General features: G+C 44.3%; 1 protein-coding gene across 1 annotated transcript in view; it reads left to right on the top strand.

Moving 5' to 3' along the window:
- The window catches only part of YPEL2 (yippee like 2), a gene marked incomplete at both ends in the record, with an annotated part of 37,331 nt that extends 31,529 nt beyond the window's left edge, over nucleotides 1-5,802 (top strand). The window contains 3 exons of the mRNA XM_079726107.1: nucleotides 338-381; nucleotides 1,406-1,514; nucleotides 5,713-5,802. Coding sequence (XP_079582233.1) covers nucleotides 338-381; nucleotides 1,406-1,514; nucleotides 5,713-5,802 — 243 coding nt within the window. The remainder of the gene's footprint in view (nucleotides 1-337; nucleotides 382-1,405; nucleotides 1,515-5,712) is intronic.
- Between the last annotated feature and the right edge of the window lie 8,033 nt (nucleotides 5,803-13,835).

Here is a 13,835-nt window from a genome sequence, read left to right as displayed (position 1 = left end):
TGGTTTCCATGCCGTAGCCGACTTGAAAGCTGTGGGCAGTACAGGTGGCTGAAATCAAGTGGGTCCAGGAAAGGCCAGTGTGGATTAATGATATTTTCTTACCTGGGCTGGTGAAAACAGTCCGAGTGTGGGCTGACCCGGGCTCTGGAGCTCTGTTTATTCTGCCTTCTCCTCCTCCCACCATGCCATCTGCTAGCTGGAGGGTTAACTGGCTCACTGCTCCCTTTTAGCCGTGTCAGCCCTGCAAGGTCAAATGATTGTTGTGCTTTGGGGCTGGTTTCCCGAATGGGTGGGTGAAATGGATCTCTAACTATCGATTTGTCTTCTTGCATTTCAGTCGTTCCAAGGAAGTCAAGGACGAGCATACCTCTTTAACTCAGTGTGAGTGTCTCTGAATGGTACATCCATTGTTCAGTGGTGCAGATTTTGAGGGGTGGGGAAAAGCAACGCTCAGTGATAATTAAACAGTGGAACCTGTCCTCTCTGACACACACACACACACACACACACACACACACACGGAGCATTATTTACCACAAGTGGTAGCCAGTCATCCTTGGGGACTTTGGGGGGTGGCATCATCTTTGGCTAAAAATAATATAGTCACTACCCCCAGTAAGTACAGAGGGCTGCAGTCTCCTAGGGAAGAAGCTGAAGTGCTTCTGAGAGCTTCAACACGGGAGGTCTCATAACTAGACCTGAGACGTGTCTCTGGGGAAGAGAAGGAGGGCGAACAGAGGACTCCAGGAGCTGCTGGAGGACTAAGGTTGGAGGAGCCTTCATAAAGTGGAGTGAGTGAAGAGCCTCCATCCCTCCTACAGATGCACAGTCTGCCACAGCTCTCAGCATTATGTACAGCTTTCTCTAGGAAAGCAAGCCTGATGAACTGTGAAAATGGAAATCTAGCGTGTTCAGTCTAAAATAATAGGTGCTCTGTGAAGGAGTCTATGTATTTGATAGGTGGGGCTCCCCCATCCTTGTGATCAGGACAGGACTGTGCCATCATGACTGACATCTCTGGCTGCAGTCAGTCCTCAGGAAGCTCTGAGGACCTGTGCTCGTGGCTGTGGACTTCAGTGTGGTTGTCGGTTTGTCCCCTTAAATCACAAGGCTAAAAGCATTTGTTAGAAAAATTCTGAGCAAAGTCTCCACCATAAAAGACTTCTCTTGGTAGACTCATTGAATCAGAACTTGCAGATCTGAAATGCATCTCAACGGAGACGTTTCCATGTGGCTACCTTTTCGGAGGTTATTCCTGGTTTCAGTTAGAGATGATGCTCTTCTCAGTGCTGGCTTCCCTTCAGGCAGCTGTACTCAGTTAATTTTTTGCTGGAAGTCCAGCTTGAACAACTGATGGTGAGCATGTGCCTGACGCCCTGCTCTCTCTCTCTGTCCCTTGGCACAGAGTTAACGTGGGCTGCGGGCCGGCAGAAGAGCGCGTGTTGCTAACAGGACTGCACGCCGTCGCAGACATTTACTGTGAAAACTGCAAAACCACTCTGGGCTGGAAATATGTAAGTACCAAGGAGTCTGACTGGTGGAGAGAGGGCCATGAAGGAACTAGCTGAGAGCCACACATTAGAAGAATGTTTTCTTCAACTTGCCTCCCGTGGCCTTGTGGGATTATCTTTGACCAGGATGGGAAACTGAGCTCAAAGAGCAGTTCCTGGCACACTTCTGCTTGCCACACTCATCCCCTTTTCACTGACAGTCCACCCCTCCAACTCCTTTCTTCACCTGCTCCTGATACATGCGTGCGCGCGCACACACACACCCTCTCAATTTAATTAATAATAATAATAGTAATAGTAATAATAACAATGGCACATAACATTTCCTGACAACTTACTGCATTCCAGACGTACGTTATTTTATTTACTCTTCGCAGAATCCTTAGAGGATAAGGATTTACCCATTTTAATCCCTAGTTTACAGATGAGGAAACTGAGGCTTAGGGAGGTTAATAGTACGTCCAGTGTTGTCTAGCCATTACATGGCCAAATGAGGATAGGAGTCCAGGCGGTGGTCCGACTGCAGAGCCCATGTTCTTTGCTGCTCCAGTAAATGTCCCCAAAACATCTCTTAGGTCCCAGACCCTGTGCTAGGCATCATCAAATATTGTGTTCATTAATGTCCACTGTCAGATATAGTCATGGCTGGACTTGCCCAGCTGGACATTTATTCCTGCACTGTTTGACTCAACAGATATTTTTAACATCTCCTTGGTACCTAGGAGAGTGGGCAGTCCCTTGCCAGGGTGAGAGGACGTATATGTGTTCAGTGAAAGTCAACTTGTATTATTGTTACTATTACTATTGGCAGATCTTTTCACGGTGCTTTTCTCTGTCCTCTCTCTCGTTGTGGGAATATTGAAAAACGAGTCTTCCTGTTTCTGGGAGGGCAATTTATTCCATGTAAAATGCTTCAAATTCCCTGTCCTGTCCATTGCAGAGCACCAGTGTGGGGCTGGCTCATAGGACCTGCCGTTAGCTAGCTTGGGAAGGAGCCTGAAGGAGTGGTCAGAACCGCCCACAGAGTGATGAGCACACATCAGTGTAGGTTTGTTGACTGCAGTAAATGCCCCACTCTGCAGGACTTCGATAGTGGGGGAGCTTGTGCATATGTGGGAGCAGGGAGCACAGGGGAAATCTCTGTGCCTCGTGCTCCTTTTTGTGATGGACCTAAAACTGCTCTAAAAATACGAGTGTATGTGAAAAAAGATGTTGAGCCAAAGAAGCCAGACATGAAAGTATGATTCCATTTAAATAAAGTTCAGGGGCTTCCCTGGTGGCGCAGTGGTTGAGAGTCCGCCTGCCGATGCAGGGGACACGGGTTCGTGCCCCGGTCCGGGAAGATCCCACATGCCGCGGAGCGGCTGGGCCCGTGAGCCATGGTCGCTGAGCCTGCACGTCCCGAGCCTGTGCTCCGCAACGGGAGAGGCCCCAACAGTGAGAGGCCCGCGTACCGCAAAAAAAATAAAAATAAAATAAAAATAAAAAATAAAAAAATAAAGTTCAAAAATGTGCAGATCTTGGGGAGTTACCTGGTGGCCTAGTGGTTAGGATTCCGGGCTTTCACTGCCGTGGCCCGGTTTCAGTCCCTGGGTGGGGAACTGAGATCCCACAAGCTCCGTGGCTTGGCCAAAAAAAAAAAAAAAGTGCACATCTAAAAAACTGCTGCTGGTGGAGTCTGCAGTGCAGCAGCATGGCCTTTAGAGTCCATCTTTTCATGTCTTCCTTGAAATGTTCAGAATGAGAACGAAGAAACCTGGACACTGTGTTTCATGATACCAAGAAGGTTTAACCACAGCTTCCTATGGGAGGAACTGGCCTTGGCCCTTCTCCCCCTGTATGGCCACTGGACCCCTGTGAGTGACCTGGGGGCCACAGCTCTGGTTTTGATTATCCAAAAGTGTTCTGCTGCTGCTTTCTTTCCCAACTTCTTGGCTGTCTTATTCCTTGAACATGTGCTGGATTTATATACAGAAGATAAATCTGACTTGGTTGGTTTTGCTCCTTCCTTCAGGTAAAATGATTCAGTCCTTTGACAAAGCTTTATTAAGAACCTTTGTGCTGGATACAAAAGTGAATGAGATCTAGTTCTTGCCCTCAGGGTGTTTATAGTCACGATACCAAGGGGGAAAACCACAGGCGAAGTTACAACAACTGGACAGGACAACAGAGGAACATCCATCTCCCCAAACATTCATTGATCACCTCTCACATGCCAGGCCCAGTGCTCCAACCTTTCATTCTCTTATCCCTTCCGACCCTTATAATAACCCTGTGAAGTACTTGTAATTATCCCAATTTTGTAAATAGAAAGTTTATAATTTTGTAAATTGTAAAAGGAAGTCAGATGCTTAAATGATGCTTCTGATGCTAGGAAGCAGTAGACGTGGGGTTTAGGGGGGATGTTTGTTTCAATTCCAGATCTAGTGCTGTCTACTGGAATCCAGTTGTGACATTTTGCAAGTGCCCTGTGGCTTGGGGGGGTGTTGACTTTTTTCTTCTTTTTTTGTTTAATAGGGACAGACACACTGTCACTTTGCTAGTTTTGTTTTTTCCTCCTCTCTATCCTGAATACACTCCTATGGAACAATAGGTCCTATTCCCAAACCACATTCCTCTGGTTGTGTACACATCACACACACACACACACACACAGACACACACACAGACGGGGAGCTGGGGAATAATGAGGTGTCAGGGAAATTACTGCTGAGCCCACAGCTCTTGTATGTGTGTGGTGTGTTTGCACTTTCTCGCGGTGCCCTTCCCCCCTCCGCTAGGTGGAATGATTCCTCTCTCAACAAGAGGCTAGTCTGAACTCTTGTTCTGAGACCCGGAGCCCCTGAGCTCTAGAACAGAAGATACAGTCCATACAAATGCTGCCCAGAATCTATCGACTGTAGGATTTATTTAACTCCTTCCTAATTTAGGGACTCGGGAGGGAGAGCTGACGTCCACTGCTCTGCACATTGAGCTTTGCCATCTGATGACCCTTATACCCAGTGTTTTTCAGATGATATACCAAGATGGTTTTTTGTATCTGTGTCTGCAAATAGAATGTCACCTTGATCCTACACCTATGCAGGACTTATTTCTGTGGGGCTTATTAGCTGGGAGAGCCTGCAGTGCTGTAAGTTTCAGGTGGTAACCTCCCAGCGGGTTTGCCCTTCTCTGGAGGCCTGGCAGCTGGGTAGGGCTCAAGGGCTGCCAGGTTCTTCAGCCTGGAGTTCATACAGCTCCTTTTTCCCTGGAGAAAAGCAATGACGGAAAAACAGACTTAACACATCTGACAGGGAAATAGCAAGATAAGAATGAAAAGAGAGACCTGTTTGGCCTCACAATCTATTTTGTTCCTGTCCCTGAATGTCTTTTCTCTAAGCCTAACAAGCACAGTTTAAAATAATGACACAGTGGGAATTCCCTGGCAATCCAGTGTTTAGGACTCTGGGCTTTCACTGCCGAGGGCTCGAGTTTAACCTCTGGTCGGGGAACTAAGATCCCAGAAGCCACACAGACCAGCCAAAAAATAATAATAAAATAAAATAATGACACAGAAACTTTATGGATACCTCCATAGGGCAGATTTCTGGTAAACATCAGAAACCAAGTGCCCCTAAGATTTTACACACACACACAGACACACACACACATAGATGGATCTATCAATGAACAAAACATGAAGTTTATCTTGTGGTAGTGGGAGACAGACAAAACACAAAATAGATATGCAAGTTATACTGCATGTTTGAATGTGGTAAGTGCTGTGGAGAAAAATAAAGCAGGAAAAGAGGGGGGCAGGGAGGGATTGCTGCCTGGGAAGTTGTGATTTTCAGTAAAGACCTTACTGAGATGGGGACGTTTGGCCAGAGACTTGAGTGAGCAAAGATCCTGAAGAAACGCTCTTGCAAATACTGAGAACATATTTAGAATATTTAAATTCAGAACATTTAAATTTAAAAATATTTAAATTCTATTGTAAATATTGAGAAAGTCCTGCTGATGCCTCAGTCAGTGCTGCAGTTAAGCCAAGGGGACATAGTGTGCTGAGTGGTAGGAATTCTCAGTGAGTCTGGGTGACGCCAGAGCCAGACTTCAGTGGTCCTGATACCTGTCGTTGGCCCCGCCTTGGCTCCTACGCTCCAAAAGTCATCTGCTTGTCTTTGGTCATTCAGTGTCTTTTCTCTTCCTTTGTGTTTCCTAGGAACACGCCTTTGAAAGCAGCCAGAAATATAAAGAAGGCAAATACATCATTGAGCTAGCACACATGATCAAAGACAATGGCTGGGACTGATTGGAGAGCGTCTGCCCACCCCAGTGTCCACGTGAACGCCATCCAACCGAACATTCTGCCCAAGCGTGAGAGCGTGACTGAACACTTGGTTCCATCCATTTAGGGGCCTTGCCATCTGGGGCATTCTCCCACCCTGCCACCATCTTTCTGGTGACCAGCCTCTAAATTGCTGTCTCTCTGTCTCTTTGCTTTGTATCTGTTTGTGAGTTGATCCTGGCTTCTCTCTCTGTTCTAGTGTTGGCTGAAAGCAAAACAACAAAAGGAACAGATGCCTGCCCACATGGCGGCAGCCCACTTTGATAAAGGCCCCAGGGCCCTTGAAGAGCTGCCCGATGGCCTCTTGTCAGGAGGACAGTGGCACAGCACAGGGGTGTGAGGAAGAGGGGAACCAGGAGGGTCCCGGGTGGGTAGGGGACGGGAGGGTAGAGGTAGGAACAAACTTGTGCTGCGCCTGGAGACCTGGGAACTTAGGCTTGAAATAATCGACTTGTCTAAAAGGACAAAGAGAAAAAAAAAAATACCTCATGACTGCATTCTCTCTGATCCGAAGCTTCTGTTCCTGACACCAAATGTGCCAGGTTAGCAAATGAGCACAAGAAGTGGCCCTAATTGTAGCTGGCAGGGCAGGGGCTGTCCTGGTTCCCCTGGGCCGAGCTGGAGAGTGTCCTGGCAGCAATGAGTGACTCGGGAAAAGCCCAGATGGTTTTGATGACTCTGATGCCACACTGTTCCTCTGGGTAATCATCTTTGCCTCTTCAGCCACTGTAGGTGACAGGAGAGGGGACTGCCATTTGCAATGGGTGCAAGAGCCAAACGTCCCAAAGGCTTTGACCAGCAACCAAGTAAAATCAGTGATTGAGGATAACAGGGAACAAAAGGGGGATGCAGCTTAGGAGCTCCTGCAGAAATGGCTCTGATATTGGGCCAGAGAAAATAAAAAGTAGAACCAGTTAGCAGTTCTGACTGACCTTTTTTTCTGAACCTTAGTAAGAGAAGAGCATTATGGTAAGGAAGGGAGGGTGGGGCGGGGCAGTGCCGGGAATAGTTCAGGTTTGAACCATAACAGGTTAAGTGCATCTTTCTTCTTCGGTATGCAATGGCTTCACCGAGATCAGCAATTCTTTGTACGTAGAGTTTTGGGTGTTTTTCTCCAGTTCTATCATTGTAGATCGTGGAAAACAAAGTCCCAAGGCTTCGAGCTTAGTGATAACCTGGCGGGTAGACTCCTCATGCCCCTAGCTGTTCTCTTTTACTTGAATGTGTTGTGTGGAGACAAATCTGTCAGTGGGATCCAGCAATGGGAAGGTCTCAGATTTGATGTCAAACGGCAAGTTATAAATTCCAGTGTTACACCCCACTCCCCGCCTCCCCATCCAAAGTTCATTATATTAGGGAAGTGGAGAACAAATCCCTGTAAGGCTCTTGAGAGAGAGAGGCGTTTGTTACGTTTTAATCAACACTGTGAAGTCTGCTCTACAGCAGTTTAGCCAGTACGCGGTGCATGACCGAAACTCATTTAACTGAGTTCATTTCACTGCTTAGACTGAAAATATTATTATTGCTAAGATAGGTGTAGGTTATGTTAGGTAATTCTCAGCATCTCATTCCCCAAGTAGGCTGATCCCATAGGAAAATTCACCTTAGAAGTCACAAAAGAGTGAGTTCATGGAGATGAGAACCTGTAAAATTCTTAACCAAGATTAAAGCGGCCAACCCAGGACATTTTCAGAATTGAGCCAAATTCCCAGAGGGGGCGAGTCTGTTGTGGAAATGCCTTTTTGAGTTTCTGTGTGCTGATTGTGGAACAGGGGCTGAGATGGGTGTGGTCCTGCCCAGCCCCACGTTTAGCAGCAGACAGCTTCTGTAAGACAAAGAGGATTCTTACAAATCTTTTGTTCCCGAAGGCTTCTTGCCCACATCTTTTGGTGCTTTTAGTAGCCTGGGAGATTAAGTTGTTCTCTCCACGTTACTAGAAAGCAGACTGAGGTTCAGAAGAAGTCTTTTCATTTCCGATCCCAGAGAAATAGTTCCTCTGGCTCCCAGGCCCCAGATCTCAATTAAAAAAAAAAAAAATTCAACTTTCACATTCCTAAGCTGGCTTGCCAGCATAGAAATCATGGATTCCCCTCCCCATCCCTGCTGAAGGGATAACAAAATCATTTCTGTATCTTGATTAGCCCCTTGACTCAGGAAACGTCCTGGCTATTGATAATCCTTTCCATAAAAAGAAGACGGTATGGGGGGTTGGGGAGGACACGGGTAGGTGTGTAAAAACGGAGCGTGGTGACATAGAAACTGGACATGAGGTCCCCTAGAATTTTCAAGGGGCAGAGGAGACTGATGTGCCACTGTGTCTGTGGGGATGGGGCCTCTGACTCTTACATAGATCAGAGCAGGCTCCAGTTAGACCCTGGTTCTGGTATTTTTTTCAATTACTATCCATTGAGCATCCAATGGGCGCATGGCACCGTACTTGGTGCCAGAGATCTGAGCAGAATGTTGCAACAGGGGAAGAAAACCCCACTCATTAGGCTTTCCCTTTGTGTCAACCAAAAGTGCTTCTTATAACTTCAGCTTCATTCATGGCTTGTCTATCTACCGTCTATAGTATTGGAGAGACCGCAGCTGAGTGATGGAGATGCATCAACTCAAGGCCTCAGTCAGTTCATTTCTTAATTTCCTCACCAAATTATTGACTCAGAGCATAACCAAAGACCTCATCCATTCACCCCTGGGAGGTTCGGGGAATCGGAGTTCAATGAGAAAGCTAGCGTGGGGTGCAGGGAGAGGGAAGGCGAGAAGAAGTGAGGAAGGAAAAGGTATAAAACCTTTTATTTATACTGAGGTTCAGAAGAAGTTTTATACCTCAGCCAGCAGCTGCCTTCATTTTCAACCGAAGTCCAACCGGCAGACTCTAGTTCCATCTCCCCTGTACCTCCCTAGGTCATACGGCCTCGGCGGTCCTGGATTACACCCAGCCTCCCGGGCGGGATGTTAGTCTCAGGCTGCTGATGTCCACCTGTCGTCAGCTGGGCCTGCCTGCGTGCTCCCCCAGTTCCCCTGACAGCAGAGTAAATCTTTACTGGTGGATCAGTGTGTAAAAGAGAGGTGTCCCCTTGACAAAAAGATTTTCAAGTGGATATATAAGAAACAGTTGCTTGTGAAATATACTTCTGTAAATAATATTTAATTTTTTAAATAATATATTTGGTGCTGTTTTCTCAGATCCCCTGAGAGCACTTTTTATTTTCATTTTTAAATGCTGTGGTTTCCTCTGCATTTCTTGAAGTATATCTTAAGGGAAACAGTGATCACCAATATACTCTTAAAAAAGAAAAAAGAAAAAAAAAGATCTCCATCACTTTAGTCTGGACAGAGGCAATAAAGCAATGCCTCTCTGCATTTCTTCCCAATGGAACAGACTCTGCAGTACATTACCAAGTTGAGAAGTGAAATATTTTCTTGCACCACTATTGGCTAGAAAAGAAAATAGATAAAATCAAATAAATTTAGTAACAAATTAGAGTGATTCCTCTTGTTGGAAGAATTTCCAACAGATTGGAGTCTTGGAGTCTTGTTTTTAATTTGTGTGTGTGTGTGTGTGTGTGTGTGTGTGTGTGTGTGTAAAGCACTTTGGATTGTGCCTCCTGTTTTTGTTTTTACTGGGGACACTGTACCTACAGTTTACACCTTGGGCACATAAGATTTTTCTTCTCTTTTTCTCTGGTGGTTTTGTTTCTGAGTGGACCAACAGCACAACCCTCGAGGATTTTGTTTTCCTGAGCATGGAGCTGTTGCCTGTTTGCTCCTTTGTCTTTCTTTGTGTGCTCAACTTTTACAGACTGTAAAGGAAATCTGTTGTTGTGAAGATCAAGCAGAGTCAAAGCTGTGTTTCTCACTGAGATGTGAGTGTATTCATCATGAACCCAGGGCTCCAGCTGTTGTGGAAGCCACATCATGTTAAACATTAAACTGGTTTGGGTAGAAAGAACGTCAATAAAATAATACACATACCTTGGAGGTAAACACCTTCTTTTTTTTTTTTTTTTTTTTTTTTTAAGGTCAGATTGCCTCAGGTTCAGGAAGAGGCTGGGAAATCAAATCTTGAACACAATCATGTTACATGTTTTAAAAAAGAGTCTGCTCAAATGAGAAAACATGCTAGTGGTCTAGTTCAAGGAAAGAGATATTTAATATTTAAAAATAAAATACAGTCGTGAAATTGGCCAGCAGTGAAAGGTAAAGCCAAGAAGAAACAAGCTGTTTTCATATTACCAAATTCTATCTGTCCATGTGTTTTTGTATAACATTTTGGTGAAAGTGAGAGTCAGTTCCCTTTTCCAACCTGCAGAGACTATCTTTCAATACAGATTCTATTTATGCTTGTGTTTACAAACTGTATTTGTTGGGTTTGGGTTTTGTTTTTCTTTTTTTTTTTTAATTAAAATTTTTTTTCAGTGGCATTTTCAGGTCACTTTGCTTCAATAACAAAGATAATTATTTTCAAGTAATTTGTCTTCACCTTTTCCTGTATTTGTACATAGTGATTCAATATTAGAGAAAAGTGCATTGTTTCTGTCATATTTCCAATCTGTGTCGGTGCTCATTTGAGAAAATAAAGTTTTCAAATATTAATTCTTTGGAGGGCTCATCTGTCTTAATTGACCCAGCATGTTTTATCTTGACATTTAACATTTAAAGTAACTGACAGACCTGTAGGTGGTCATCTGTCTAACCCTATTCACAGATCTGTCAACTGAGGCCCTGAGGGGTTATTTTCCCTAAGGACACTTGGCTGATTAATGAATACAAATCAGGTCTTCTGTTTATCTACAAACATTTCTCCTGGCTTTGGAGATCAGAAATGCAGAAATGTATCATTTCTGTCTACTAAGCCCCATATTCTTAGACTCTGCAAGCTTTTCTGTTTATACCAATTTTCTTTAGAGATAGAATTACATTAGGTGAAGGGGAAAAAAAGTAAAACAACAAAATAATGTCAAAAAGAGGCAACATTATCTCTGAATGGTTGGCTAACAAAGGGAGATAAATATTCACAGTTATAATATATGGAAAATCAAGTCTTCTCACTCACTGGACAAATATTAAACATCTATTAGGTTCTAGCCACTGAGTAAGGCAATTCGACCATCCTAATAAAGCAGCTGTTTTTTTCCCCAAGTACCTTTCCTCTAGTCTCGTCCATATGCACACACAACCTTGCATAGCCAGTCATTATAAGTACAGTTGTAACAAGGCTAAACATATTTGCCTAGACATCATCAATTTGTACTATATATATATATTTTTTTAATTTTATTTATTTATTTATTCATTTACTTTTGGCTGTGTTGGGTCTTCATTTCTGTGCGTGGGCTTTCTCTAGTTGTGGCGAGCGGGGTCGCGGCCTCTCTTGTTGCGGAGCACAAGCTCCAGACGCGCAGGCTCAGTAGTTGTGGCTCATGGGCCCAGTTGCTCCGCGGCATGTGGGATCCTCCCAGACCAGGGCTCGAACCCATGTCCCCTGCATTGGCAGGCAGTTTCTCAACCACTGTGCCACCAGGGAAGCCCTATGCTGTATTTTAAAGCACTTTTTCAAAAGCTTGCATCCATAACTTACAGAGTTCCCACCTTGTGCAGTCAACCGAAATAGCAAAGAGGATATTAAAGCCACACGAGTGTATGTGTTTGTGAGTTTTCACATTGGTGATAATATTTGAAAAGCCTATTCCCTATAAAATAGGAAATACCTTCTCTACTTCCCTAGACTTTTTACTTACCTATTCTGGGCCCAGCTACAGGTAACTTTTATTTGTCCTTGAGTGCATTATCTTATTCCTGTGACCTGTTTTGCTTCAATGCCTATGCCTGTTATCATTTCATTCTTGTTTGCCTTTGGCAGGCAGGGAGGAGAGAAAAGATAACATGTGCAGGAGACAACCAGTCTCAGACCAGCAGCCCTTGGATCCTCCTCACCTTTCCAAGCTCTCTTAGCCCACAGTGGCTGTCGAGGAGATTACTCTGGAAGAAAGGAAGGGGAGAGCAAGGATGTTCATGGAGCGCTTGGTTTGCGTGAGACCCTGTGTTGGGTGCTTTGCTCCTGTGACCTCATGTAGGATCTTCACAATGAGGCACTTCCTCATATCATTCTAGGAGTCCTTCCCACCCTGTGGGAAAACAGTGACCAATGCTGATCATCCTCAATTTGTAGATGACAGAATTGAGGTTTGCTAGTGACAGGGTCAGGAACCATAGTCCGTCTGACTTCACAGCCCTAAGTTCTTTGTTCTTTCCCTACACCATGTTCCAAATTTCAGCCTCTCTCTTCTCCAGCCTTCTTTCTTTCTTTTTTTTTTTGGGGGGGCCACTCCATGTGGCATGCAGGATGTTAGTTCCCAGACCAGGGATTGAACCCAGGCCCCCTACAGTGGAAGCGTGGAGTCGTAACCACTGGACCGCCAGGGAATTCCTCTCTAGCCTTAATTCTAGTGTGGCTTCACAAGACACTTCCCCAGTACTGATGAACCTATTTGCAGGGCGGAAAAAGAGACAGACGTAGAGAACAGACTTGTGGACCCGGGAGTGGTGGTGGTGGTGGGGATATGAATTGAGAGAGTAGCATTGACATATATACACTACCATGTGTAAAATAGATAGCTAGTGGGAAGCTGCTGTATAGCACAGGGAGCTCAGCTCTGTGCTCTGTGATGACCAGAGGGGTGGGATAGGGGGAGTGGGAGGGACTCTCAAGAGAGGGGTTATATGTATACGCATAGCTGATTCACTTTGTTGTACAGCAGAAACTAAACACAACATTGTATGTAAAGCAATTATACTCCAGAAAAAAAAAAAAAAGACACTTTCCCAGTCTGCCTACCATGACTGCCTAATAAATAGGGTTCAGGGAATGCAAATTAGAAAATTAAACAAAGCCACAAAGGTCAATGCTACCTACAAAGTATTGTGTATTCCACAGCTGAATATAAGCAGGGCTTTGTTGTTTTTTAATACTCAGTAATGGATTACATATGTAATCCTTGGCCCCTTGATTAATAGTAGGTACTTAATAAGTGCTTGGTGAACACTGAATTAATGTGGAGACTTAACAGGTTAAGAAAAAATCTCTTTAACATGTTAGTTTCCCTAAGAGAAGAATGGAGAAGAGGTTAGCATTAAATATTACATAAAGTAAATGGTTATACCATGAGCAATCAGTTTACTAATTTGCATTTATTTATTTATCAAGTACTTTGGAGGCATCTATTATGTGCCTAGTCTAGTCAGGAAACTAACCCCAGGGAGCAGAAAAGCAGGGGTACTAATTGTGCTGAGTGAGAACAAAGGATTATGCATGGCTTTCCCTACTGTTGGCCAAATATCTAACCACATGGACCACGACCCTCAGGCAGCTGTTTCCTGCAGAAGCAATTGCTCATAAATCCTTTAATCTGAACCCAATAATAGTGTACCAGAGCAGGGCACAGGGCAAGCCCTGGAATTAGAACACGTGGTTTCAAATACTGGTTTCCCTTAATAAAAAGGTAATCTGTGGAAAGGGCTAGCCCAGTGCCAGTAAAGCGTCAATGATAATAAAATGATTGTTATCATTATGAATTGCTCAAGTCTGTTTTGCATTTGGAGTGGGGTAAAGAAGACTATTGTATTTGCTCTTTATGTATATTTTTTGTTTAATTTCAAAACCCACGAAGCATCCCCATTTTACAGAGGAAGAAACTGAGGTTCAGAGAGCATAAATAACATGTCCATGGAAGAGCTGGGATTTTTTTTTAACTCTGATTCTGAAGCCCACACCATATCTGTGTCCCCAGCCTGCTGTTCAGGAAAAACGAATAACTACCAAATAGGAAACTTTCTGGCAGATCTGACTAAGCACACACCCAAAATGTCATGGCTATTTTGCTCTCTCATATTTTACTCTTTTTTCATGAAATGAAAACCCTGGCTTTTCCACTGGAAGCCAAGAGCTTAGAACCGAGGAAGAGTTGTTGTATTATACCTTTATTTTTACAGGA

This window comes from Hyperoodon ampullatus (genome assembly GCF_949752795.1).
Source record: "Hyperoodon ampullatus genome assembly, chromosome: 19".
NCBI classification, from domain to species: Eukaryota; Metazoa; Chordata; class Mammalia; order Artiodactyla; family Ziphiidae; genus Hyperoodon; species Hyperoodon ampullatus.
Note: the sequence above shows the minus strand (reverse complement) of the source record. Positions and strands in the feature narration are given on the sequence as shown.